General features: G+C 41.9%; 1 protein-coding gene across 2 annotated transcripts in view; it reads left to right on the forward strand.

Moving 5' to 3' along the window:
• NR1H4 (nuclear receptor subfamily 1 group H member 4) overlaps positions 1–23,502 on the forward strand; it is a 338,233-nt gene that overhangs the window by 267,220 nt on the left and 47,511 nt on the right. For both annotated transcript variants that reach the window (XM_085653893.1, XM_085653894.1), the window contains 2 exons: positions 995–1,093; positions 10,462–10,561. In XM_085653893.1, coding sequence (XP_085510019.1) covers positions 995–1,093; positions 10,462–10,561 — 199 coding nt within the window. The remainder of the gene's footprint in view (positions 1–994; positions 1,094–10,461; positions 10,562–23,502) is intronic.

The raw sequence follows: 23,502 nt of genomic DNA on the forward strand, positions 1-23,502 counted from the left end.
GCTAAGACCTTAACAAAAGCCTGACTGGGTATAATGCAAAAGAGCATTATCTTCCAGGTATGAAGTCCCCTGAGTGTTAACTAATTTTCCAAAATTATGAATGCTGCAGGTGGGAGAAATATAGGGTGCAAGTTAAACAAAACCTTTGGGTTAGAGGATGGCTTTTTTAGAAAAAGGACTACGTTTTTCAGCAGAGAGGAATTATTGCTGAAGCCACAGAGCAGTTACAAAGTTGCTAAGAAACTGGAACAATAGTCTTGCTAGCCATGCTGAGCATAGCTGGAGGACAAATATTTCCAGGAGACCCTGATTTGCAAAGCAAGGTGGCCTGATAAATTTGTTCAAGGGGAAAAGGTCTAAATTCAGTCAAATTACAGGCAATAGCATTAGGTGCCCGAATCAAACTGCTGTTGGACATTGCGGATGTATCTGGCAGAGTCATGTCAGATGTATCTCGCAGAGACATGACAGAGTGATATGGATTTTTAGAATATTTCCCTCAAGGAATTTGATTTTATTCTGTACCGATATTCAGAACTGCGCAAGTTACCGGATTTAAAGGTAGCACAACCATTGCCTCAGCTAAAAAGAGATCATTAAATGATCAGACCAACTTAATACTAATAGGGTTTTAACCTTGAGTGAAAGAGTTAAAAGGATAAGATATAAGGATGCCGAGCTTGGTAAGTAGCCGTTGAGAACAAAGTATACAAATTAAGAGCCTTACACGAATCCATCAGAGATTGACCATCCCTATCTGTCGACACATCCACATGCAGGTTGAAAGTCCCCAAAACGGTACAATTCGCGTACCTCAATACCACCTCAGACACAATACAGGCTATAAATAACTATTGATTAAATGGAAGCCACTTCAAATACGTTTTTAGTTTCAACTTTCTGATGTACAATTTTTCAATGTTTTTCAACACAGTGAGTTTTGATGCTAACTTCCTCCTTTAAAGCCATATCTTTTGCCTTTATGTCAGCACAGGAGAAAATTGAATTCACACAAGAGCAACAGGATCTTCTATGTTACATAATGGAGTCATATAACCGACAATGTATCCCGCAAGACATGACCACAAAACTTGTGAGTACTGTAAATGACACTGGTTTGAAGAAACATAAAATCATCTATAAATTACCCAGTTCTCTAACAGTGGTACCTTTTCTTACTTTGTATTTCACTCCATCAGCTGTCCTTGTAACACAACTCTTTGTTTGATGCATTTTAGATTTTCTGTGGCACACAAAAACCAGGTCCCCAGGGTTCCCACCCCGGGCCTGTCAGAGCACTAGCCATTCTTGTAATCTGTGCACAATGAGTGACATAGGAGGATATTTGGCGCAATGTATCTGGTCTCCTGGAGCCCTGACTGGGTTTCATGCTTTAAATGAACCATCATTGGGACTTTCAGGGCAGCTTGAAATTCCGAACACCGAGTCACATGAAGGAAATAACATAGTTTGGTAATTTATTTTGAGTATGAAACGTAACCAGTGGAGTTGGTATGTCACATTTTGACCACCCATGTAGGCGTGGTAAAGAAACCTTAATTTGACTTACATCCAGGCCTAGTAATAAGGTCAAGAAATAAATAGTTACCACTCTCTCTGATCTGAAGAGCATCATCTTTGATCTGACTAATCATCATCTCAGTGATATAGGGTGGTCTGAATTCTGATTGGTGACTCTCACTTTGATTATTTTACTTCACAAGCATATGTGTGTGATGTGAGCAAGACAGAGAACAACACAAAATGAGAATAGGAGGAGCAGAAAGATGGAAACACAGTGATAAAGGGAGAAAGCATGCATGAAAATGAACCTGTATGAGTGAGATGTAGAGGCAGAGACCGTCTGCTCTCTGCCACTATATCTAGTGGTCTATATCTGGTGGAATCAAGATTATGCTGCCTTGGTATTTGGCTTCCCAACCTTCGATAGATGTGCTTCTGAGCACAACGTTGGTCCCCAGCATATATTTTTTGACTATTTAATCACTGGTCAGAGGGTCATCTTTTCAAGCACTGCATTCAAGTGAAAGGAGAGGGGCTCTTGCTTTCTATATGAAGTGCTTGCTTTCTTCCCCAGGTAGAATATGCAGAAAGTACTAAAGAGAGGTTTACCCATCTAACCCCACGTAACCTGGGCAAAGATCGCTCAAAAATAGAAAATGTATACTGTAGGGATAAATTCATGTAAACATATTCATGCCACAATGAAAGAATTCATTTCCATCGTGAATATGGCTAGATCAATCATGAGTAAATTTATCAGAAGATTTTAAGCCTACCTGTGCACCCACATAAATTCCATAATGTTTTTTAGATCTATGGTGAAAGAAGGAAAACGAACACAAATTAAATTGCATAAGTGAAACATTGAACACATCACAAAAACCCGCAATCAGTGGGGAAATTCAACACATTTCAATTGTGCACAAAAACCAGGAAAAAATAGCAATCAATATAACATGAATGTATTTACATGAAATTATCACTACAGTATACCATTTTCTTTTTTTTAGTTCTTCCTAGGGCAGTCAGTTTCTGTTCTTGTTGCTAACCTAGGGCAAGCTTAGTTCTTTTAACCACTAAAATTGGCCGCCTTAGAAAAACCAGAATGCCAGTATCCTTTTTTCTGATGAGTAAATCCTGCAACAGTGTCCCTCTTTGTTAATTAATGCCTTCACCTTTTCTAAAAAAAAAGGCTATGTGGTCGACCAAGAATGCCTTAAGTATAATTATATATTAGGGTAAAAAGAAAGAAACTGATCTGCCTTCATAGAATGTTGAGTGCCCAGTAATCATTCAGAGTGTCCGTTACAGCCAGATTATTAATTGTGATTAATTGTAAGAAATATTTGAGATTATTAATTTATTGAAATGTTGGCAATACCTAACCTTATATTTATATTTACAAGCAACCTATGGATTAACACACTATGTTAAAAAACCTGTTAATTTATGAAATCTTTATAAAAAAAAAACAATAGTTGAGCAGTGCATTACATCAGGGTGCTATTGTAGCTCCTCATTTCGTCATGAATCAACAGTTCATAATATGGGACTGGTTTACTTATGTCACAAAGTACATAGTGCTTTACACATAAGCAAAATTGTCTTTTAGCCATTTTGGCTACAAGTCTATGAATAAACAGACGGTCTTCCTGAGTTATTGTTATCTGAATACTGCAAGGTAAGCCTAAAACTCACTCCTGAGGGCCTCTTTGCGAGTTATGCATTACAGGAGCGGGACCGCCCCTCTCCCGCACCCCCAAATAGCTGGTTGAAACGCCCACCTAATTAGGAGTTTTATCTTGTCTGGCAGGTTTTTCTGTGGCGTTACCACAGCAGTGCCTAAGAAATAGGCATTGCAATGAGAACGTCAAAATCAGTACCTGCACGGAATGGACTGCTGCAGTTCACCTGCAGGTACTGGGGTGCATGGGCACAGGGGGGCAAAACATGTGCCCCCATGCATGCACCCTATGGCACAGAGGCACAAGGGGGCCCTGTAAGGTCCCTTTGGTGGTCGCACCGTCATGAAAAGTGTGGCGTGAGGAAACTCATAATATGCTTGGCAGGGCTGCAGCAGCCTGGGCAAGCATATTGCGGCCTCAAGACTGATGCACCACCGCCAGGCATCACTGATCCCTGGCCGTTGCAGTTGTCCCAATGAGGCCCGACTGCCCTGTTTTTAAAAGGGTGGTTTGAAGACTGCCGCGCGACCATGCAACCGTGAGTCAGGTGGTCCGTGGACCCCCAGAGTCGTGATGAGGCACTTAGCCTTTTTTGCTTTTACATTATCATAAAGATGCTATGGTTTATGTACTGGGGTTGCCTGGTTTCATGAATTGGAATGCATTTAGTAAAGCAGGATCCAGAGTACTTTCATGTCATGTGGGAGATGGCAGAGTCAAAATCCTCCAGACAGGTAATATTTCTCTTACTACAAACTGTAGCAGGTAGATGAACTTGCAGCAAAATAACTCTGATAGAACTCACCTGGAACACAAGGACATAATAGGTATACATACAACACCTTTTACTTAATCATGTACAAGTCTTGTGACCTAAGCAGGGACTACCTATCCCTCATTCATTATTTGAGTCCTATCTCCCTGATGGAATCAGAACAAGCAACGTCAATCTTCAAGAAGAATGAGGACTCCTGGCAGATCATCTACGATTCTTTAATCTGAGTCACTCTCATTTTGTCCTTTTTAGGTTTTGCCTGCACAGCTCTTTCGCTGTGCTTGTGAAATCTATTGTTAATATATATCTTAAAAGGGGCTTAAATCCCTAACTTTGCTTTTCATTAGTTCCTGTGCATGTCACTTACCTTTCCTCCATTTCTATTGGCTGTAGCATGCTATTTCCTGTCTTTCTCGTGTGTTTGCTCCTATCAGTTTGCCCAGGCTCAATTACTGTTTCCATCTGCTTTAATTGATGTTTTGTCTGCACCAGGCTTGCATGCATATCCAACAGCTCTCAGGTTCATGCTGGCTCTTTTATTATTATCTTTCTCGGTCTTGAAAGCCTGACTTTATATGGCTGCCTCTCAGGAAGATACAATCATTTCTCTCACCACATTGTTGTTTTGTAGTTTTATATAGCACAAACTTGACATGAAGGTAGCACTTGTCTTACATAATCATTCCGCCCGTTACCTAATCTCCTTGTGGCTGCACGCATTTCAAGCGCTTTCTTTTTTTGGGAGACAGACACATTCACGGACCGATTAAGTGTAAAGTGATTTGCCCAGAATCACAGGATGTTGAGCCTCCCCAAGACTCGAACTCTGTTCTCCAGCTTTAAGGTCAGCTGCTTTAGTCTTCATGCTACTTTCTCTGCTCTATATTAATATTGGAGAACATCAGCATATAAGATGGGTGGCACTCCTTTGGAACTCACAATTAAAATGCATTTCTATTATGCATTCCAAAGCAGCGCCAGCCATCTTGTTTATTTTATTTTGCTTATGAGAATCCATGCGCTGCTCTTGCTAATCGATAGCATGAGTGAAGCATATGCCGTCATACTGTGATCAACAGGAGCTTTGGTGATTATCTCACGGACCATGCTCCATCACTGAGTACCCAGGACTTCTGCCTGCAATCTCAAAGGTAAGGCATCTAAAACCATTGATAGACAAGCATACTTTCTCAAACGCCACTTTTATGAAGATGTTTTGTGCCTCTCATAGCTAGAACACTGGCTCAGTATCAGCTCCCCCGGCTCATTCTCTATTGAGCCTTCTGGGGCTTGTAGTCTGCCTCCTGTGAAACACAAATAATCCTTATATGCCCAGCAGGTGACCGACTTCAGAAAGACTACGTGCACAATTCCTCTTCTCTTCGTCAAGTACAAATTAATTTATGCGCACGTATATGTGTAAATGCTTTCTTCGTAATTCTCCTCTTATGTGAGTGTGTGCACAAGTTACTGTGTATATCAGTAAGCGTATCTATGTCTGTGTAATAGATGTGTAAAGTCATGAGTATCACATTGTATGACATGCGTGCGCTTCTGTACAAGTGTTGTATGTGTTGCGAGTGCATAAGATTTGTATTTGTTTGTGCCTGTTTGTTTGTGTATGCCTTTGTACTTGTTTATTAGCTTTGCCTCTTTTACGAACTTTTGTTGTCCCCAACCCAGCCGCGGTCGGTAGTAGGAGTAACTGCAGGGCGGTGACGTGGGGAGGGGGGTAGTAAACTATGGATTACGGAGGTTTACAGGTAAGTTAACATATAAATTTATAAAACGAATATCGTTGCGTGCACTGCATCGCATTTGGGGATGCAGTGCACGGAACGAAATTTGTTTTATTAATTTATATGTTAATTTACCTGTAAACCTCCGTAATCCATAGTTTACCACCCCCACCCTGCCCCTCCCCCTCCCCACGTCACTGCCCTGCAGTTACTCCTACTACCGACCGCGGCTGCCCCAACCTACCCCCATTGTCATGTCGTTTTGTGCCCCACTGTACAATTCGCTTGCTCCCTCCACCCCATTGCTCTCGAAGAATTAGAGGCCTATTTTTATTTCAAAATGTACTTGTTTGAGTTTGGTGGCAGTAGAGCCACAAGTATATGTTTCGTAAATAAGACTGAGGGGGTATGTTCACAATGAAGTGGCGGTGAGAGGTGTTAGCCTCCTTGGCTTAAGGTCTCTCACCGCGACTTGGGAAACGCCAGTCTGCACCCTATTCACAAGAATGTGGTGCAGCCTGGCGTTTCCCACACCAACGGCGATAAATCTAACGATTGATCGCCAAAACAGGCACCCTTGCACCAGTGTCTGCGAGCAGGGAGGTTTGTTAATGCACAGGAAAGTGTCCCTTCCTGTACATTAACAAACCGAAAATGCCAGTTTGATTTTTCCATGTGTGCTGCCACATGCAGCACACATGGAAAAATCAAAAACGAGGAGAAATAAAGGTTTTCTCCTCGTTCAGCCACCTTAAGATTTTGGCGCTGCAAACCTATTATCGCCGCCCTTGATAATAGGCGGTAGCGTCAAAGTCAATGGGTGTTGCGGTGGTATGCCCACTGGAACACCCACTGCACGCCCCCTTTCACGCTAAGTTTAGCGTGAAAGGGGCCCTATTCTCAAGGCAGTGTTAAGCCACTTAACATGGCTTTAATCCACATTAAGTAGGTTAACGCTGCCTTGAGAATAGGGCGCTGGCCCTATCGCCACGGGAACGTCAAAAAAAGTAACGTTCCCATGGGGATAGGGGCTTGTGAATATGCCGCTGAGTTGATTAACTGAAGCGAATGTGGTAGCGTTGCATGTAGTGTGTGTTTGAAATGTGTACAGTATAGACAGCTATGTCTCAATGTAAAAGATATCCACCATTTTGTTTATCAATTTAGAACCTTACCTATAAATTTCTATCATAAATGTGGAGTACAGTTCGACTTGTTGCCACTTGTATTTTGTTTTTCGCTGCTGTATCTGGTAGTCTATGTCAATGCTGAGTAGATTAAATTGTACTTTTGATGAAGATATATTTTTGGTATTTCGCAAGCTGTCCCTATGCTCCTTGTGCCCAGAATTTTCTGGATTTTATTGGAAGATAAAATAAGTATTGATGTCTACTCTTGTCAGTAGTGCTTGTGTTGGAGGAACACTCTTCTCAACCTTTGACCACAATATTAATGGGAGCGAGAGCAGGGATGCAGCGGACTCAGATATGCAAATTAATCTGCTACAGCATTTTTGGTCAGCAAGACCCATTAGTATTACATTCATACTTTGTTTTGGATCCAGAAATACTGGATTTGTAATATTGGGATTTGTGCGTAGATTCAAAACTAAGCACATGTACGTCTAGTGATGACAATTTATGTATATATATGTTCATAAGACCTTAAAGTGCAAACTAATGAACATACTGGGCTTCTGTGCAGCCAAATTACTTTCTGCCATTTCATTTGCCAGTGTTCACCCTATGCTCACATACCTCTTATCTTGTACAGGGTAACACCTCTCACCCTGTCCATTCTCACAATTCTCCTTCTGCACTGAACACACATCAATCACCATGCATTGATGCACTTTCACCCTGCACTGAGACACTTATCAGCCTTTATTCATGCACCACTCCCTGAAAAAGAGTGCACTCACACAATTCACTCTGCACTCATACACTGTTCCCACACATCATAACTTATTATGAATCCCATAGGCGAAGCAAAATGCATTTACCAATGCTTGTTTCTGAGTGAAGTGGATACCGTAACTAATTAACTACCTATAAGATTTGAACCTAGAGCACTGATATGAGTAGATGGAAAGAGCCTTGAGGCCTGACCAGGGATCTTCTCAGGCCTGTGGCATCCATAGCATACTAGAATGTGCCAAAGGAGCACCGCATCTCCTGGCAGTTTCTCAGTCTCTCTCCAACTGCTAATTGTCCAGTCTCACACACCAACCTTAAAGAACATTCTAGTGTGCCATCATAGGAAACTGCATGTGAGGCTATGGACACCAGCAGAATACTCCTTCATATGCACACATCCAGCCAGCCAGACCTACACACGTGGAGAAAATGATTGATCCATAAGCATTAGAGACAGTGAAACAGCATAAAAGCCAAAATCAACAGTTTGATAATGTAAAGACTCCTGTCTGCTGATAGTCATTTCCCAATGCTTCGAGAAATTATTCCAAGCATAGAAACTCGAGGAAAGCATCATGGGGTTCCATGTGGTTGGAAGATTGGCCAGTTGGGCAGGATGTTATGGAGGACCGCAGCTACGTGGTAAAGTATATGGCACTATCAATATGATTGGTATTGGACGGCTGAGTTGATGCAATGTTTGTCAAGTTTGAAAGTGCCACGGAACTGCTGATTCAGGTCTCGCTGACACATTTACTGTGAAGTGGGTGTATTTTGCTGTTAACATAAGGTTCTTGTTCATGGACCAGATGTTTTTGACTTACAGTGTCTTCTTCAGGTAGGCTTTTTGACATTACTTGTTTTGTCTCTAGATGGCCCACTCACTTTTTGTGAGTATTTTTGACTTCCACAGTGTGAAGGGTTTTAGATTTAGGGTGCATGATTACTGAAAGATGTAGAAGTCAAAATATGGCTTTTAATGTGTGATTGAGTGTGTCTGGCTGGGAGCTAAAGCTGTGGGTGGAATCAAGTTCATGAAAAGGATCAGTATTGATTTTTGTTGGCTAAGAAGGGCTCTAAATGCTGATGGAGATGCCATTGTGATCACACCAGTCAAGTAGTACTGGAAAATGAGAATCTGAATGACTGAACCATGTTGAGGGTGTGGATTTTAGTGGTGGTTGGGTTGAAGGGGTGTTCTATGATGTGTAGAGGTTTTGGGAGAAGGAAAGCTTTGTTTATGACATTTTTATGAAGGAGCCATGTTTCAGGGGGCAGATGTTACTTGAGTTGTTAATGTGCTGATGATGAGTTCTGTGATTTCTTCTATGAATGGATTACTAGCTCTAAAGAGTTTTTAAAATAGATAGAAGTAGCATGCATGCTAATGTCAGACTTGTAGACATCTATGAAGATTGACCCTGATGATGGTGGCTAGTAAGTGCTTCTGGGCAATGGCTACTGGTATGCAGTGGCTGGTTCATCGGCTTATCGGTAAGTCAGGTAAAACCTTGCAGTTTACTAATTCTGACCCTGCATTGTTGGGTCTACAGCATATTCAGGTGACCGGGTTCTGCCGTACAAATGGGTAATGTTGTACCTTAGATCACTGGAGTCAGAGTCTTACCACATGCCTGCTTGTCATAGGGTATCAGAGCCCCTCTTAGCAATATCTGGCAATGGGAAGTCTCCCTATTATGTTGATGCAGTTCCAAGGGAAGGAGATCTAACTAACTGTCTGTTTTTAAGCACCATTCCTGTAATATCTCGGTTGGGATAGCTTATTTTAGGCTCTATTCTAGCAGGTAGTGGCTGGTTACCTCCATGCTGTCTCTCTCTTGAATGCATTTTGTTAGTTGGACTTGTTGAGCCTGGTTTTCTGGCTTGAGAGTAAATGATGGTTGGAGCCAGTACTAGATGTCTCCAGACTTCAGACTTCTCAGTCTGGATTGGGAAATGTCTCCCATCCCTTAGAGGCAGAGTAGAAGCAACAAACAATGTTTTAACCTTTTTCTGGTCCTATTGCTGGTGTTTCTGCTGCAGTACTTCAACTGTGACATACAATGGTGCAGGGGCTTTCCTGATAGACCTTGGTGGTCTCAGTCCCTAATCTTGAGTGTGAGGACCTCCAAAATACCCTGTGTGAATACCATTACTGTTCTTCAGGTCTACTTTACTATATATACACCAGTAAAGATGTGTCAGACGTCTAGGTTGTAGGGTCTGGGGGCAATATTTAGTGTCTGGGCAAGAAACTTAGAAATAACCAATGCAACAAATAACACAAGATATATCAATGTCCAGAAAGTAGATTTTTTTTATTTTTTATTATGGTACTTTAATATACACAAAACTAAATACTACACACAAAATAGTAACTATGCATAAAACTGGCAGGTGGAAAAAACAAAGGGAGCACCCGCTAAAATGCCTCGCAAACTATATGTGGTGTGTACTAAAGAAAATTGATGGTGGTCAAATAGCCCTCCAAGTGTCCAAAAGCAAAGATCTGGATATTTTCATGGGTCAGAATCAGTTTTCCTATAAGAGGGATTATTTATGTAATTCCTCTCTGCCACGACACACGTCCCTAGTAAAAGAAGACGCATCTCAAACCCGGAGATATTTTGTTTAATAAGGGCCTATAAGACTTTGAATCTCTTTAACTATATTTTGTGGTATAATTTCCAAGGGTTTTTACATCTGTTGTGTGCAAACCAACTGGCTGATCTGCATTGAAGATTATCATTAATATTAAGTGGTAATGATATTTTGAGTATTACATTTACGATTCATGTTATATTTATTTGTGTGTTTTGTAGCTCCAGGAAGATTCCAATGCTGAGGAAAACTTTTTGCTTCTTACAGAAATGGCTACAAGCCACGTCCAGGTCCTGGTGGAATTTACAAAAAAATTACCAGGTATACTAACTTCACATTTCTATTGAAATATCAAGGATTTTCATGTTTGTTTTATGTTGCACTTCATAGGCACTTGGCGGGTGAAATGAAGAATCAGAAACAGACAGAGCTAAAGCCAGAAAATTGAGAAAACCCCCCAATTTAAATGGAAAAGCCATATGTCTAGAAAGATACTGAATTACAAATGGAAGCATGGAATTGTGTTTAAAATTTGTCGAGTAGTACTCTTCAGTCATTTTAGCTTTTTGAATAGTTTGTTTCAAGATAAACTCTAATAACCTCTGTAAGCAGCCATAGATGACAAGGAAATTGTCAGAAATAGAAACCTAATGTTGCAAAGTGGGTTATTAGTAGTGGTAAACATGCAGCTATCACTGTCAATAAGGCCATTTACACGGTATAGGGCTCAGTATAGGTTTCAATAAATTATTCACATGCTCAACTTTGGTAGCTTGGCCACGAGCAGTGATGCTTAACATTGTAAAGCATTTACATACACCAATTCAGTAAATAATTAAAACACAACACACAATAAAATCCAACACAAATTTATAAAAATAGGAAATATTGCTATCATTAAAATGACACTAAAATGACAAGCATCCAATTTAGGGAAGATGAGATATGATTTTTTAAATATTTAGCGCTTTCTCCGAAATCATTGAATGGTATTTTTGATTTAATTCCTAGCAATAGTTATGTGTTCATAAACTATTGCAGTGTTATCCTATGGGGCTAGGTATCTACAATCGGGAAAATGAAATGTGCAATTTTTCCATCACCTGGGCATATAAAAGCATCTTATAGGAAGGCCCTGTTTATAGTTACATGCCCCCTACCCTGGGACAACTAGGGAAGACTTTAGTGGTCCTGAATATGCAAAAATAGTGTAGACCCCACAGTGCTCCTAGCACAAAAGTCGATTTGGGGAGGCATTTTACTACAATTGAGAAAGTGTAATGTGAACTTTCTCTAGCCCCAGGGCATATAAAACATCTTTTATAAGGCCCCTACTTATAATGACATGTCCCCCCACCCCTGGGACACCTAGGGGTGACCCTGGGGTACCTAAAATGACAACATAGTTTAGTTGATCACTTTTTAAGTGCCCCTGCCACAAGAGTGAAGTTCAGTCACGATTTACATTTAAAAGCAGTGCTGCAATAAAAGGCTGTTTTTTAATATGACCTCAGGCTCTCAGCAGTGTTCACATGCAAGTGCAGAAAGGGCTTCTGGCCTCTAAACTGCCATGCTCTATTATATACAAGGGACCTGTAGGTAGCGTTAATCCCCCTTCCCTATTTACTACTAGGTGCATACAAAATAGGTCATTCAAATTATAAGTGTACCCTAATATATAGTGTACCCTCGTGTATGTGTATGTTTTCACTGTATTGTCAACATAGCACTGGCAATGAGCCTGATTAGACAGAGCCCAGGGGCAGTCAGAGTCAGTTACCACCAGTACCAGTCAGCATAAAAATGGGGGTGCACAGGGCACACAGGATGACTTTGCAACAACTAACAATGTCAAAGATCTCAGATGCTGTAAAGAAGTTCTTCATTTATGTCAGTGAAATAATAACTAGGAAGACACAATAATTTTATTAGGTAACGACATGAGATGATGAACATTTTCCAGTGTCATTCCTTACGCAGAAGGTGGTACTGAAAAGATATTTAATAGAGGTGGTCGGAATTTGCGAAGTTGCCTTTCGTAAAATTCCTCGAAACGGCAAAAAAACTCCGCGAACACGCGGAATTTCATGTGCTCGCGGAGAATTCGGGGGCGGGGCTTCTTTACGAGTTCGCATGCCTCTTCGCTCGAGCCACGTCTGAATCATAGCATTATCTGCGTGCCCTCTCGCGCCAGGAGGGCCGTGCGTGCATGTGTTAGAAGACTGTGCACGCGCACCACGATGCCCTCAGGTCTCTCAGAAGGGATGCTGCATGTTCATATCACACAGGAAAAGAGCGGTGACTGCTCATGGATGGTATGCAACGTGGTTATGCGTAGGAGGGAGGCTCCATGTTCATATCACGTCATCTGCTTTTGGCCAATCACGTTAAAAGAGCATGGTTAAGTGAACCAAACCAAAAGAAGGGGTGCGAGTATCTTCCTATGGAAAGACGTAATGTATGTGCTCCTTTAGCGTGAGGAGAGATGCGTGCCCTCTAATGAAAGGAAATGACATGCATGTGTGCTATATGAAATGAATAACGTACGTAGTACCGGCACTTCTCGGAGGAAAACAGATACTATGTATAGTGAGTGCCAGCACTTCTATGTTTCCATTTAAAGCACCCAATGTGTGTGCCCACATTTGGCATGAAAACAGATGTAGCCGCCCCTCAGTCACAGGAAAAGTGTTATATGTGCCCACGTTTGGCATGAAAACTGATGCAGGTGGCCATAACCACAGGAAAAGGGATGTGCATGTCCATTTATGGCACAAAAACAGATGCAGGTGCCTTTCACCACAGGAAAAGAGACCCGCGTGCCCACCTGTGGCATGAAAATGGTGCCAAACTCTCTATGGTGTGAAAAAATGTGTTCCACGTCATCATAAATCGTCACAAGTCCCCAATCCCGGCAGGAAGGGAGGTATGAGAGATTATATTTATCTGCATGGAGAAAGTGATCTTTGGCAGCGATACACGTAACTACATATTGATCCAGGAAGATGCCACCGTTTTGTGCAATACCTCTACTCAACTGGAGTACTTTGTACTGTCCTCATGCCCCTGAATTCCGTTCCGCTGAGGATCGCGGACGTTTCGACATTTTCGCGTTCCACGCGGAACGCGAAAATGACGAAATTTCGCAAGTTCCGCGAGCGGAACGGAATTTTACGCCCACCCTTATTGATATCCGTTCTACAAAGATTCAACTCAGCGATTTCCAAATATTGCACTTTGCTTGCATTTATGTGCTGCAATTTTAAAATGTCAATTCAGAGTCCTCCTTGGCGGTTTTTCAATGAATGGTTGTAGGTATCCATTGTGATCTACCATGCTTACACCAAAGAGTGGATGGAAAAACGCGACCATGAAAAAGATGCTTTCTTTTTGTATACATGAAATAATTAAAAGACATGCTAAAATGGAAATATCCTGGATTATTAGTATTTTTTACCACAATGCCAATGAAAAAATATTTTGCTCTGCAGTTTGATTCTGCTATGCTACTGGTGTTACATTTTGGAGACATACTACCAACATTTGCTTACCACTTACATTTTATTGACACCATACTCAAACTCTTCACATACATTTTGAATATAAGACAGGATATGCAACCTCATTTTTTAGTAGGGCTCCTCTAATGGGGTATTCCATGTATTATTCAAGTGAGTTCAATAAAACTTTATTCTGAGGTAATCTACCATCCATAAAAGCATTACATCGTGCAAAACATAAAAATGTATCAATCATAGCAAGAACATATAGATATACAAAGAAAGCAATAAACGAAATGAAAAGACATCAATAGCAGTGATATGTGTTGTATTACATGGACCTGCATGCTTGAAAGGCAAATTAAAACAAGCATTTTCAATGCAATAGGTCTCGCGTTTTTAGAGTTAGAGCTATTGGTGTTGTAAATGATAACGTCTTTTACCTATGTGTTTTGGTTTGGAGTGTAGTGAATGTATGAACAGAGACAGAGCTGCAGCACTGCCTATAGGACTTAGAATGAGGAATTGCCACTGGGACCGGTGTGCAATGCAATCAGTCTCGCATTATTGAAAATAAGAGCTATTGGCGTTGCAAATGACACTCTTTTTAGTTATGCTCTTTTGTTTGCAGTGGAGTATTCATTTGACCTTTTTAAAGGGATAGGAAGAAAAGGGGATGGAGAGGAAACAGTGGCAAACAGAGGAGGTAGTAGTAGTGCTTTAAAACCAAGAGGAAAGACAGAATTGATGCACATGTAAAGTGCCCCGCATTGCTGCAGTTGCACCACTGCACGAGACAATAGGAAGAGAACACATGGGCAAGCACGTACCTGAATATTGTATACATACTGTATTATTAGCAACTTTGTAGAACTATAAATATTATATGCTTTTTATATCTATGTAAGCAGTCCACCATCCTTTTGGAATGTGCATGCGCTAAGAGCGGAGTTGAGGGATGTGATAACGATGAAAGGGGCAAAGAGAGAGGTGGGGACAGAGAGAATTAGCAGCTGACAGGGTGTAGTGAAAGCAATCAGAGGCAGCTATTTCTATGCACAGGGCATCTGGATGTTCATCTTGGGATACAGCAATGGAGTGAGTCAGCCGGTTCCACCACACCCGGAGTAGTTTATGATATAATAAGCTTTGTGTCACAAAATTATGCACATGGGGCTCTCTCTGTATAATGGGCTGCCTTCATACTGTAGCCAGATGTTTATTATATTTTGCTGTAATCTGGAAAAAATAAAAAAAATTAGTATTTAATTAACTAATCAGGAGGCATAAAAGTAAATTACAGAGGTGGGCGGCCACAGGCTATTTGAACATGCAGGCTGCAGGGAGAGATGGAGACCGTGTTCTGCAGCTAACACTGCACCAAAGTTCACTTTTACCCATTGCATAGCGTGCAAAGCACAGTAGCAGTGAGAGCTTGGAAGGTCCCAGTTTGTTCAATTGCAGGGGGGCAGAAAAGAATTAAAAACGGAGTGAAGGGAGGCCCGGCGGGGGGATGGAACTGAAGAATGGGTGAGCGAGAGAAACCAGTGAGCGGCTTCCCCTTTCATCTCCACTTCCTCAATTAACCCAGCTTTGCGTTCATGGTAGGTAGATAAAATAAACCTATTTAATAACTGCAGCGATTGTGTAAGCACCCAGAGACCCACCCCATAGTGATTTTTCACAGAGAACTCATCAAAAAGATTAAGTCACATAAATTAGTGTTTTTCTTCGAATAACAATTGTTTTATTCAGATTTAAGTTTATGGGACCTCGAATATCCTTTGAGTGGAGATGAAAGAGGAAGCAGCTCACTGGTTTAACGTGCTGTCTGCAGAGAGTGGTGGAGTGGTATGGTATAATATCTGAATCGCCTATCCGAACCCAGCCTTTAAACCGCTGTGTGACTGATAAATTTAGAAACACATAGATGAGGAATCTTACTAAAGCTTCACATACAGTTTTTATTAAAACTAATGCTAAAACCAAGAGAGTCAGCTTAGTAAATGAACAAACAAGTGTATTGTGATTATTAGAGCTTGAGATGCCCACCCATGGCCCTTTACCTATACTTTAAATGTTATTAACCAACTCGCACGCTAGTATCAATATCTCTGCCTCAGATCCCCCTTCCCAGAGAAGGTCTGTCTGTGACTGTCAGCTGCATTACTATGACGCCCCCTCACACCTGTGACGGAGGCTGGGAGTCCCAGAGAGCCGAAGTGCCACGGTGTGTGGATGCTATAGAGGTCTGCCAGGTCTTCTGTCTCCAGCCCAACCGAACATCTGTCTGGGGTCCGGTGTCGCCAGTACAGCTAATTAGCAGAGAGCAGATACATGCGAAAGGGAGAAAGGACTACAGCTGTTCTTGTTCACTAAGAGCATGAACATACGCTCAGACTCCGCCCTTGGTGGGAACATGATGCACCAACACAACAACACGTTAATTCAAGGCTCTGGTGAGCATAAGGGGTGGGAGACATGGTCGACAGCAGTGTAGGAAGTGTTAAGGGAGCAGGGGCATAGTGAACTGAGCGCATCAATTGCATTGGGCTCTACCAGCCAGCCACAAAACGGAACTAAAAACACAAGCGCAAGCAGCTTTGCTCAGAGGTCGACTCCTCTAGCAGTTCGCTCATATTATGGCCACAAAAGAATAAGTATAAACAAGGCGAGGGGGCTGAGCAGCTCCGTACGGGCTGCACTGGAGGGGAGAAAACAAGGGAAGGGGGATAAGCAGCGCCTCACGGGCTGCACTGGAGGGGAGATAAAAGCCCAACATGCATTAAAGAACAAGCCCGGCGGAGCGTGGCACGCGCACGCTTGGGGGCGGGGGAGCGCATTCAAGGCGGCGGAGCGGACCCTTTGAAGTGCTCTCAAAAAGCAGATTGCATGGCGGCACGATGCGCGTGATTGTGCGCGTGCTAGCCATGCAATCCGCTTTTTGGGAGCACTTTTAAAAGCCGCTTACAATAGTCTTGCATTGCGATCGCTTACGCGACAGCAAGGCAAGACCTAAAAAGGACCCAACATGCAAAACAGCTTCCTCATTTTTTAGTTGCAATTAGAATCAAAATGTGGGTCTGCATTGGCCAATATTACAGCAGTGCTTTTTTTTAAAATTGAGTTAAAAAGAATCTAGTATAGCTTGCCTAAAATGTACAAAAAATATAACATGAAGCATGGATTGTCCAGATTCATAGCCACAAGGGCAGGACTTGGTTTCAAGGTTATGTGCAAAGACCAAGGGGAAGCTGAGCAAATATTTAATAGTATCAGATCTAAAACCAAAAAGCAGAGAAAGCTCCGAGCAGGTGCGAGCAAACCTAATGTAGTCAGTGGTACAATCTATTTCACACAAGTAAAGATATCAAGTCACGCTAGTCTTCCCCTCCATATCTCTTAGTTTGCCTCGATTCCTCGCAGTAATAAATAGCAATGGCCGCAGCCTTCTTATTTACACCATGACATGACAGTGAGTCCATTAAAATAGATTGGATTCTGATTTTGCGGCATTCAGTCTTCACAACGCAAGCCAGGGGACTGATAATCCTTTATCTAAAGAGAGACAATCTATAATTGTCTCTTTTGATATGAGAGTCTCATAATTTCGCCAAATGGCAAGCCATAGAAAGACTGGTCTCACTCTAATCAAATCTGCTATGTAGGGGTACCCAAGTTATTTTTGGCAAATAAAATGTGATTCTGATATAGGGACAGATAAAAGCATTCTACAGAATATGTTTTCTTCACACTGGATGTTAATACAATTAGAATTCCCCCACACCTCGGCCTCATACATAGCATTGGACAAACATTGTGAGCTATATATTTGTAGTATGAGGACAAGGGAGCCAACCCCCACCCCCTCCAGGTTGTGGGAAGCTACGTAGCGACCCAATGGTCATGGAAAGTTTGGTAGTGCGATGAACAAAATTACGGGACCATGATCCTTGAGCTGAAAAAATAGCGCCTAAGTAAGGAAAGTTGTTAATACTACTCAAGCAATGGTACTAATTGACATGTTCGAAAGGGATCTGTACTTAGGGCCAAAGGACATAATATGAGATTTGGTCAAATTAGTCTGAAGATCAAGGGAGGACATAAAATTGATGAAGGCATGCACCAACTGATAAAGTGCCCTGGGAATGCATGCCATGAGCACTGCATCATCCACAGAGAGGAGTGTGGGAAGCGGGTTACCTTTTATAATGGGTATATCTGGAGTGGCCCATATTAAGTAAAAGTGTAGATCGTTAATATAATAAAGATTGATAAGGGGGGGTCAGCATCCCTGCCTCACTCAACGATGAATGCCAATGTCCCCTGACACCCCCCAATGCGTACTAATATGGATCCTGGCCCTCATATCGATGTGCAGGTAGGCAAGGAAACAAACTAAAACTGTTTCCACGCCTCGTGCAACAAGCAGATGCCACAATTTAGCCCATTTCACATGCTGACGATATGCGCATGAACGCTAAATAAAGTAGGGATTGTTTTGCCACTGTATATTTCCCTAGGACTAAATTTAAATTGAGGCATTTTTCAATAGTTCCTACTTTGTGCCTAAACCCATATTGGCATTGATTTAATACTGACTGCTCATGAACCCAAACCATAATCCTATTGTAGATAATTCTAAAGAGTATTTCAGCAGTAGTGTCAATGAGTGAGATTAGCCAACCTGGAAGTGAGCGATCCGTTTTTTAAAAATAGTGACTATGCTGGATGTACCCCATCTCCACTAAGGTTGCCTGAAAACAAGCTACTAGGCAGACATCTATTGTAAAAATGTCAAGAGATGGAGGTGCTGCATATATTTTGCCAAAATGCTCCTCCCAGATATTGCTAACAATATGACAGGAAATGGAGCTGGATGGTCTGTTGTTACACTTTAAATCGGCTAGAGATCCAAAATGATTCGCTATTGCCCAGCTGTGATGCCTGAGCCAACATTTCCAATTGTGCTACAACAACCTCCTGTCATCGTTTAGCAGTGATTTTTTTGTATTGCTGATGCTGGAGGGGCACTAGTGCAGAGTCCCTGGGTTTAGATTCCAGGGCTGAACGGAGAGCCCTATTTGCTGCTGAGCGTTCAGAGTTGAACCATCTTGGGGTGTCAGGTATAAGCCTTATGGGTTTCAGGATAGCCTTCCTGATCCCCTGAACAGTGATCGGTGAAGGCCTCCACTACTTGCGAACCTTGAAACCTCCACTGTCAAACACAAATTCAGCAAATTCAGCAACTCCAAATGAACCCCAATTATCACTTAAAAAATTGAATAGGATCACGCAATCTTCAGACCAATTTCCAACAGTGGCCGGTTGCAAATTACAGGCCCCAATGTCACGCCTAAACTTTCCCTTAGGACACAGTGATAGTGTGACTTCAATGGGATTGTGGTAGCTATAGCATGATGGAGTGACAATGTCACGTGAGAGTAAGTCCTCTAAGTTGTGAGTAACGAAAATATAGTCTATAATTGATGGGCTGGCATGCCTTCTAAAAGTAGGGACCTCACAGCTGGACAAACAAGCAATGACCAGTGCATTTACCAAGTCAAGTGGGGCAAGAAATAAAAATTAATTTTGCACACTGTGGGTCAGTACTAGCAGGGGGACATTGCACTAAATGAGGATTCCGAAGTTGTTGTGCAACCGCTCATTAATGTCTCCAGCCAAACAGAGATACAGCATGTGCTCTGAACATGTCAAGTCATCCACTATTTTGGAGATATATTTAAACAGTGGTGGAAATTTAGTGTTTGGTAAACCACTGAAGTCATTATTATAAAAATTCATGATGTACAGGGTCAAAACAGTTTTGACTACTATAATTAGAAAGCTGCTTTCATGGGGCTCTATTGTTTTAACATGGCCGCTAATACAATGCTCACCCAGATGATTAACCCCCCATAACTGCTGCTACATGAGGGAATAGCAGGGACACTAAAACAATGGTACCCATCCACAAATCCAGGCAGTATGTCCCATGTTTCTCGAAAGACGACGATGTCGTAACCCCTATTAAAATAGAGCCAATCTGGTAAGTTGATCTTGGATCTAAGGCCAGCCACATTCCAGCTGATTATTTTAAGAGACTCTGTACCACTGTTCTTGGTATTGCTCCTATCTCTAACAAAAGCCCCTGAATTGTCACTGGCTGGATGCCGTGCTGGATCTTCATTACGGGTAACTGGCAAATGAGGTTCGTCACCCTACTCTCAAACTCTATGACGGCGTAGTGATACTAAAGCGCTCTATGGGCGTATCATTACAGGTAGGTACCTGATTGGACATTGGTGAGCTCCCATAAAGTCAATCTACCTTCTACAGATCGCTGTGTGTGGAGAACATATTAGTGCATGGGGCACTACAGGGGATACATGAAATCCTGGTGTGGGAGCAGAAAAATGGGTTGGTGGTCTGTAAAAGAATCCCCGGTGAAGGGTAACAACCTTTGTTTCAGTTAGACTGTGGGATTTCTTTATACTCAGTGTATTACAGACACATGAAGGCCTTTAAGAGTTTATGACAATAAAGTCCCCCATGATGTTTTTCATTGAGTGTCCGAGCCACCCAACCCGCCCTCACCATGATTATCTCATTGGGCTCCCAGGCATTAAAGTGTGTGTACTTATATAGCCAATGTGCAGCCTTATTCCTGAGCTAGTCCCATGACTCCTATTGACCAGCTCTTAGAGGCGAAGACCCTGGCCAGGATCAACACTTAAGGATAAGTTGAGGGAAGGGGGGGGGGAGACTCTGAATATCTTGACAAGGGGCATCAGCAGAGCTGCCAGCACATTAGGGGGTTGGTTCAGGAGATGACACAGCATGACAAACAGGATTACAATTATCCCCAGTTCACCCCCTCATCCAAGGTGTTTGATGAATCGCCATGGATTTCCAAAGCGGTCGCAGGTGGATACTTGATTGCGCTCTGATGGGCAGTGTTGGTGGGATTACTCAAGGATAATAGGTCAAGTTCCAGTGGGCCACTGTCACATTTCTCATGCCCACAATGGGAACATTATTAGGAGCTCTACCCAAAAAGCCCTCGAGCTGATCCAAATGCCCAATCAATGGTTTGAGTTTCACCTCAAGAATTTCGCTAAACTTCACGCAATGTGCTTTAAGTAAGGGAGCATCAAAAAGCGGAAAGTTGCATGCCTGGCAGGCAGAAGATTGTGTCAAAAGGTGAGGTTGGGGTTGGAGTTGAGGTGCCGGCAGGGGCTGGATCCAGGAGAGAAGTTGGCGATCAAGAGAGAATGACAAAGTCTTTGTCTTGGTGGGTGCTTCCTTCTACCAAAACATTACATCTTATTTGGCAAATTCTCAAGATGTCACTCCATTGTAATGTTATGTATCTGTGACTAGGGAAAAGATGCATTTGAGATTTCAGACCAAAAAACAAGCAGCAAGAGGAAATAGTCTTGTTAGATTCCGGAAATCTTTTACTTTAACAAGAGTCTCCTATGAACAACGGATAGAATGAAGAGGTTTCGACCCTGTACAACTGAAATAGATACTTTAAGGAGTCAATAATTTTTGCAGAGGTGTTCCACACAATTATTTTCTAAGGGAACACACATCTTCTATCAAAAGTATATTTTGTAAATATTGATTTTGCTATTGAGATTAGATCAGCCTGAGAAATGTAAGTGAGGTTGTGTGAATAACTGACGTGGAGCATTATTTGGACAATAACATATGAAGTTGTTGCAATTTATAATCCATACTCTGAGGGTGGATTTAACAAGAAAGGGATTCCCAACTTTGATATTATTACCCAGCAATATCTAGACATCCTACATCTGTAGAGAATATAGTTTTTAAAGCTCTGCCTCTCAAACCCTTGCAGGTGCTTCAGATCACCAGGATGATTTCTATGGAGCTCTGTTAAGGTAGCAACTTAAAAACATGGACATCAGAAGTAATGCCTCTTCTGCTCATCACTGTGGTCTGTCTCATGTGTAGTGGTCTTCAGACAAAGGCCCAGATTTAGGGTTTGGCTGACAGGTACAGAGTAGCCTGTCCACCAAACTCTTGTTTCACCCGTCCTATTTAGATGTGGACAGACTGTCAGCTTTCCATAATCAGGGCTCCATTGGCTTGTTTGATGTAAAGCTTAATCCAATAGTCTGACTAAGGGCTGGCTGTCAGAGTAAGGGCCTCACACCTCCTACCCTATTTAGGGCTGATGATTTGATGTCCATTTTTTCTGCTCATCACCCCCATGAAAAACCTAGTAGTGATGAACAGAAAAATACAAATAATGACCCCCCAAACCAGGGTAACAATTCCCTTGGCGTAGGAGCATTAGGTATTTGTGTTTCTTAAGTAACCTCCCACTTTGGGAGGTTGTTTTTGAAAAACAAAAAGTTTAATGATTGGCCACGAGTACTGTCTGTCGATGTTTGCCAAACTTTTGGTTCCTTCAGAAGACCTGCTAGGAAGATATAATTCCTGCTGCCATCCTGACAAGGTACATACCGCCATACTTTATATCAGGCCCTAAAACAAGGACACAACATGAAAGGTGTCAATGTGTAACCCCGCCAAATAACAATTTAGAATGACTCCAGATAATAAATTTGATGATCTTTAGTGAACTTCATATCAGGTTGGAGGTGAAGATCCTTCAAAGGAACATACCAACTCCAAGAACATCACTATTATCTCCTGGCTTCCCCCAGTAATAAAATAAAATGTAAGCAGCCGTACTAGCTATTAATAATGGAATTATTGATCTCTGTGTAGGTTTTGCAGGGCCAGACCATAAGTCATTTGAAAGTCAATACCCTGAATGGAAAAATGACAGCTAGAGAAAGAGGATCTGCAACCCTCTGCTTATGTAGACCTTTGAAAAGAGGCCTATGGGTACAAGATGTTTTTATCTAGCTGCTACTTTACTGGATAGTTTGAATTCCATTGTAAGATTGATTTGATAGTAGAGAGCCAATCCATTAGCTGTTAATATATAAAACAAAAAGTGGAACAGGGATTACAGTCCTCATGGCTTGTCTACATTTCATTCCTTTTGTTCCTAAAGAAGCAGAAGATGAACCTAAGGGAGAAACTAAGCACCTTATCAGAGACTGATTTGGAACTGGAGAAAGCTTCTTAATACGATGAGCATCAAATACTCCTCACTTGACCCCCTCTACCACCCTCAGTATAGATTCAGGAAACTCACTGCTTTTTGCCTACATGGTTAACTTCAGCACATTCTGATGCTCAAGAGCAATGGAAAAATCAAAAACCCAAGAGTCCCTTTGCCACATTCATCATAGTGTCTAAAATAAACAACCCCTATGGCTGCCTGTGTCTTAACTATTACAAACTTAACATGGCAGTATTAAAGACGATTCCACTGTGCTCAAGTAATACAATACACTTCATTGCCTAAAACTGAGAAATATGTGTTTTATGGGGTGATGGTACACCCATCCTATTTAGAGGTGAGAGCTTTCCATCAAAGGAGCCCCTGTTAGCTCTGTCGCCAGAATGCTTTCTCCGAGGGCTCTACAGAATAGAGACCATCAGAGAAAGAGCACATTCCAACAAACACTGTATTAAGGGTGGACAGTGTGATGTCCTTTTCTCCCTGTCTATCACCACCAGGTAGTTTTTGTTTTTCAATAACAAGCCCCCACTATGGGAGTTTGTTAAAGTTTGGTGGACGGCCATCAAAACCAATCACAACTGTCCAGCAAACCTTTTGTACCTTGTCCCTGTCAAGGTTCATTGATCACC

The sequence above is a fragment of the Triturus cristatus genome, chromosome 4_1 (genome assembly GCF_964204655.1).
Source record: "Triturus cristatus chromosome 4_1, aTriCri1.1, whole genome shotgun sequence".
Taxonomy (NCBI): Eukaryota; Metazoa; Chordata; class Amphibia; order Caudata; family Salamandridae; genus Triturus; species Triturus cristatus.